This window comes from Ceratina calcarata, unplaced genomic scaffold (genome assembly GCF_001652005.2).
Source record: "Ceratina calcarata isolate Rehan_Ccalc_2016 unplaced genomic scaffold, ASM165200v1 scaffold1, whole genome shotgun sequence".
NCBI lineage: Eukaryota > Metazoa > Arthropoda > Insecta > Hymenoptera > Apidae > Ceratina > Ceratina calcarata.
In genome coordinates, this window is record NW_017130860.1 from 1,403,183 (window position 1) to 1,408,590 (window position 5,408).

The 5,408-nt window shown below is 37.2% G+C and overlaps 3 protein-coding genes across 4 annotated transcripts in view; 1 reads left to right on the top strand and 2 right to left on the bottom strand.

Moving 5' to 3' along the window:
* The window catches only part of Cog8 (conserved oligomeric Golgi complex subunit 8), a 5,520-nt gene extending 5,406 nt beyond the window's left edge, over window positions 1-114 (bottom strand). Inside the window, exon 1 of the mRNA XM_018031109.2 lies at window positions 9-114. The gene's annotated coding sequence lies outside the window, so the exon portion shown is untranslated. The remainder of the gene's footprint in view (window positions 1-8) is intronic.
* mRpL45 (mitochondrial ribosomal protein L45) overlaps window positions 1-1,711 on the top strand; it is a 4,440-nt gene extending 2,729 nt beyond the window's left edge. The window contains exons 1-6 of one of the 2 annotated variants that reach the window (XM_018031230.2): window positions 165-331; window positions 394-717; window positions 798-949; window positions 1,026-1,074; window positions 1,150-1,299; window positions 1,372-1,711. In XM_018031230.2, the coding sequence (XP_017886719.1) occupies window positions 281-331; window positions 394-717; window positions 798-949; window positions 1,026-1,074; window positions 1,150-1,299; window positions 1,372-1,659 (1,014 nt within the window). In that variant the 5' untranslated portion in view covers window positions 165-280 and the 3' untranslated portion in view covers window positions 1,660-1,711. Of the gene's footprint in view, window positions 1-164; window positions 332-393; window positions 718-797; window positions 950-1,025; window positions 1,075-1,149; window positions 1,300-1,371 lie in introns of those variants that run through there. The other variant, XM_018031321.2, reaches the window with a different exon arrangement.
* A 26-nt stretch (window positions 1,712-1,737) lies between these two features.
* Window positions 1,738-4,902, bottom strand: Gle1 (Gle1 RNA export mediator). Its single transcript, XM_018030990.2, has 7 exons — window positions 4,510-4,902; window positions 4,154-4,450; window positions 3,597-4,092; window positions 3,248-3,538; window positions 2,870-3,174; window positions 2,414-2,792; window positions 1,738-2,331 (listed from the first exon to the last, which is right to left on the bottom strand). Exons 1-7 carry the CDS (start codon window positions 4,540-4,542, stop codon window positions 2,069-2,071), a joined length of 2,064 nt encoding a protein of 687 aa, XP_017886479.1. The 5' UTR covers window positions 4,543-4,902; the 3' UTR covers window positions 1,738-2,068.
* Window positions 4,903-5,408: the final 506 nt, after the last annotated feature.

Genomic DNA, 5,408 nt, shown 5'->3' on the forward strand with positions numbered 1-5,408 from the left:
TTATTGATGTTATTATTTATTGCTTATATAACATCTGGAATGAAGTGAATCTTTAATTTAAATAAGAAATATAACCTCGGGGCATGAGCTGACGAAGTGTAGGTGACAGCTCAGCTGCTCGGCTAAACCATCATCTTCTGTCAATAGTGGGGGGCTAGCAAAGCCGAGCAAGGCATGGTTGGGTCATGAAGAGCAAGGTTGGATTGAGAATATAACCCTTCTGCTTTTATTTTATAATTGTTTGTAAACTGTTGTAAACTCTAAACAACAAGTAACAACAATGATTTCGAGATATAGGAATTCTGTCTGTATTTTTGGGAAATACATGCAGGTAATAGCACGTTTTTCATTCCGAAGGAACTTTTGATTTGTGAGATGAACTCTGTCTTTCAGAATAATTTGCCTTTAATGTTGGGTCCTATTAATTACCCAGTTGTTAATGACCCTTCTCAACAAGTCAGAAATATAAAGAAGCATTTTAATCCAAAGTATCGAAAAGAAAGGGCAATGAAGTTTATTAAGATCGAGCTGCCCGATTTTGATGATAGCAACGAGGAGGTGGTGCAGGAGAGATTTCGATCACGATTAAAAAGACATGGGATTTTACCTCAGAGAAACTGGCAAGAGAGACCTGTTCTTATTAGCTCCACACCACAAATATTTGAGACTTACGTCGTTCCAGAGGGTGATGGCAAATTTTCACCCATTACTAAAGCAGTACGTGATCATATACTCATGTTTAGTATCGTTCGTTCGATCAAACAGTTATCTGAAGAATGTGTACCTTCAATGTTTAGGGTGCGAAACAAAAAGTTGAATTCATTGGGAAAAAGAGCAAGTCTTATTTGGCTATTAGGAAAATCAAATCGTTTGAAGAGGACTTCCATGTGAAGGCATTTGCCGAAGAGGCATTAGAAATTTATAAGAAAGCACATGAAACTTTAGCTGAGTATGTGACACGCTTATTCTACATTTGATTCGTGCGTTGGATTAAATATAAAACTTCTCTATTTTTTATTTCTTAGAAAAGATGAAGAGAAATTGTTACAGTATGTCACGGAGGCAGCGTTTCCTGTAAGATTCAGTAGTGCATTTTGATAGTTTTCTTCCTATATTGGCATGTGTTCTCATACGAATATTTAACGTTAGGTCATGACTCATAATATGGAGCATAAAACAATCGTCTGGAAGTTCGTCGAGTCATTGGAACCAGCGCGTATCGTCCACGCAAGAGTTACGAACATCATAACAAAAGACAATTTCTTTGCACAGATCACTGTTCGTTTCCACACACAACAGGTTCGTTAACAGGTTTCGTCGTTTCGATTAATTGATTTCGTTCGTGATATTATTCGCGGGTTATTTTTTTAGTATTTGTGCATTTACGATCGATTCGGACGAGTACTACTAGGGAGTGAGACAGTAAAGAAAGACGTTTTGGATTATATCGTGTTCGAAAAGCACTTGTCTAATACGTATGGCACTTGGCGAGTTCACGGTAAGATCGTGCCAGATTGGATGACTCCAGAAGAAATACCATCGCTTACTTATGTATTACCAGAAGAAAAAGAGCCGGAATCTCCTACATCTGTTGAATCGGTTGCTCAGACAGTAACACCTGATAGCTTAGATAAGAAAACTCCCGAAGCAACAACGTAATATTTAATATAAATACTTGTGTTAAAAGTTAAGTAAAACGGTTTTAAGTGAGGATCGGAATTGTGTAATTCAATTCAATGTTCCTTCATACATACTTTATTCATGTTTACATAGGATCTTTACCATCTACTTTGCATTCGTAACAACTTAATTCCAGGTACAATAACGTTCATGTTCCTTTCTTATTATCCGTACAATAAAAAATTATATAATAAATATAATATTCAATCATGATTTCCCATATATACAGATTTCGAATATTTTCTTACAAGAAAAGTGTCTATCGTTGATTAATCTGCAAGTTCAGCGCTTGTTCGCGAACATCAATTTACGAAGCATACAGCGTTTTATCGACGATAACAGAATTTGTTTAATATCGTTATTGGTACTTAGAGAATTAACATTGAGATTACCAAAAATTCTGAGCAAGTTCACCTTCGGGCGGTGGTATCGATCCTTTCGTTAAACTGTTCCTTAAAAATTCTTCCAATCTTACTAACGGCCCGCCACCGATGAAACCTACATTCTGCATACGCGGATAATATTCCTCTGTCAATAGAATCAACAATTTATAAAATTGTTTCGGATAAGCTGTCCACAACGCATTCCCGGAAACTTCGAGAATGTCCAATAAGAGAGTCGCGCAAAGATCTGTTATTTCTTTTCTCGGCTCTGAAATAAAAACGTCAAGCATTAATTAAATTATCACTGAATTGGGTATTAGGTCTTGTAGTATTTCTCAAATTCGTTTTACCGATATTTAAAACAGCAGCCAACCATCGCCATGCATTTTGAAGTCCATGCGGGTTACTTTTAGCAATTCTCTTTCTTTGATGCGTGATAATGATGGAAGCGTACAATCTCATTAAACCGGACATTCTTTTTAGGTATTTGTCATGTTTCTCGACTGTGCCATCTTCGGAATATTTGTAACCCATTGACTTGTAATAATCCTCGTTCGACTGCCCGACCATCTTCGGGATGAAAACAGGAACAGTGAACGGGCAAAGGTCGTGAAAATGTGACAGAAGTAAATGACCGAAATCGGGATGTTCATTCCAAAGAGCCACGACCACCGCAGCGATTGGAAATGCCATCTTTGGTTTACTGGAGACAAGCGTTTCACCTTGACTCTGTTAGAATATAAATTGTATACACTGAGTATCTTTTAATTGAATCGCCAACATAAGATTTATATGAATGTACGTACAACAATCTTTTTACTTAAGATATTTTTACAAAAGGCTTCTCCCTGTGGGTACTGCTTAACGTTTGGCCAAGATTTCCCTATAAGAAGGTTTTGCAATCTCTCATACTTGTCCCTCAGATGTTCCGCGTTGATACCAGATATCGCGTTCACAGGTATATTTATTGCTTTCTGGCATTCGAATCGAAACTTCTTCGTATCCGCAGATTGCAAAAATTCGTCGAGAGATAGAAGGTAATCTGTCAGGAATTTTTTACTGTTCTCATATATCTGCAGCGATTCTGTATCAGCGTATTCATAAAAAACATCTGGAAATAAGAAAAACATATTCAATACTGACATCAAGATATAAATCGTTATATGTCACGGTGTTTGGTTTACCTTTATCCGATTCGGACGTTGCACTTTCTTCTGCATTGGCATTTGAAGGTACAACCTTCGGAATATTTAAAACAACTGTTCTGTTTTCATCTTGCACTTCGGTTTGATTTTCCTCATAGCTTTGCGAAGCATTATTCTGCACATCGTGTGTACACTGTTCTAAAATTACTGGTTCACAAGCTACTTGATTGCCTTCGATTTCGTGCCCTTGTGATTTGTGGGTCTGCAGTGCAGAATGCATTGCATTTTCGGCGGCAATTAAGGTTTCTTCATACTGAACATTTATCCTATCTAAAGTATAAAGTGAAATAAGATACATGATAAAATTCGAAGCAAATAGATGGCTCACCTATTTCTGATTTAAACGAGCATAATATTTCGTCAACTTCATTGACTATCTTTTCAATGATACTTAAATCAGTGGCTGTCACGTCATCTGCCCTAATCTTTTCGTCTATTAAATTCATTTGATAATTCAACTCTTCTAATTTTGCAGCATGACTTGACAACGCTATGGCAACAGAATTCTTATCTTTACAATTTTCGGAATACGCTGCAAAATAACGATATTTTATGTCATATAAATTTCTTAAAATGATCAATTTCGTTGTCACTTCTTCTTTTTCTCTCATTTTCTTCCGATATTCTTCGAGTTCTCTCTGTCGCTCGTGTCTTCTTCGTAACTCTTCTTGTCCAGCTTTTTGCTGTTCCTTTAATATCGTATCGTTATTCTCTTGGATTTTACGTTCACGTTCTTTAGCCATGTTTAAACGTGATATTGCCATGTTTTCCAGTATGGCTTTTCCACTTTCTTTCATCTGCTGCCAACGGCGGTCGATCTCTTTCTGAATTAATTAAACAAAATTAGATTACAGTCTCTGCTCATCGAACATTCACTTGTCTTACCTGGACCTCCTCTTTCCTCTGATATTCACACTCCAGAAGGATCTTCTTTACAGAGAACGAAATACCGCTTTGTACCGAAGTTTTGTTCTGTGGCCGATTAGATTTCTGTGGAACTCTAACGTTACAGGAATTCTGTTCATTCTCAATATTCTCTGTCTTCTCATTCTCGTTCTCGTTCACTTTCAAATTTGGCCCGATAGTAATTCTGTCCACTTGCCCTGATATTTGCGAAGCCTTCTTCAAAGCAGACACTTTCAAGCAAACGAAATCAGATGCTATGTCGTCCATATTATATTCCTATCAAACAACCAGCTATTAGTTTCTGTTCCTGTTAATGTTATACAAATCGAACTTACGTTCTCATCCCTGGTGCTCACGAAATGAGGCATCTTCGTACGTTTCAAAGAATGAGGTGTGATGTAAGAAATTTCGAAAGATCAATTATAGTTATATGTTTATCAGAGCAGGAAGAGTTTCTTCTAACCTATTACTTTACGTCCAGGTACATTTACTACACGTACCCTTATGTATTACACGAAAAATCAAGTCTCGTATCAACATCACAAAGAAGCTCTTACAGACTTGATTGTTTAAAACACAATTAACATTTTGTTCGTTAAATGGACCAAGATTTTCTACCTGACGTATCACTCACCCTTCAGTCATACCCGTCATACCCAGTCATACCTATACATACACCCAAATACACACCAATACCACAGCACAGTTAGGGAGGAAATGTGAATGTATGAGTGCTCACAGCCGGATGCATACAGGTGCATACTAGTGCTGCTCCCAGCTTTTTCTTGCAGAGATCTAACATCTGACACGGTTTTTCTCGTAACAATCAGTTCCACTATATACATATAAATTTATAGTCGTTCCTTGCACTTGGCATTCAGCATTTAAGTGCATCCCACCGTATGGTGAGAATATTCGTAGCCTAAGATCGAAATAAAAAGGGAAAGAGTCTACAAAAATTGTAACAGTCCATTAAAATATATTACATACATTACATGGACGACTTGATACAATATTTGATTGACCCATTGGATATTCGCATTCTTATTTTTATAATTCATTATTATTAATACAATTGTCTGGTTGATGCATAAATCTACAAGAAGGGGTCAGATCACCGAAACTTCTCCAACTATTATTACGTCTCTAATGACTTTGTGCACGATTTGTTAATTGACGATTTCAAGGGGCGCGGTAGCGGCCCGAAGGCAAGTTTGAGGCCCGTCAGGGGGCA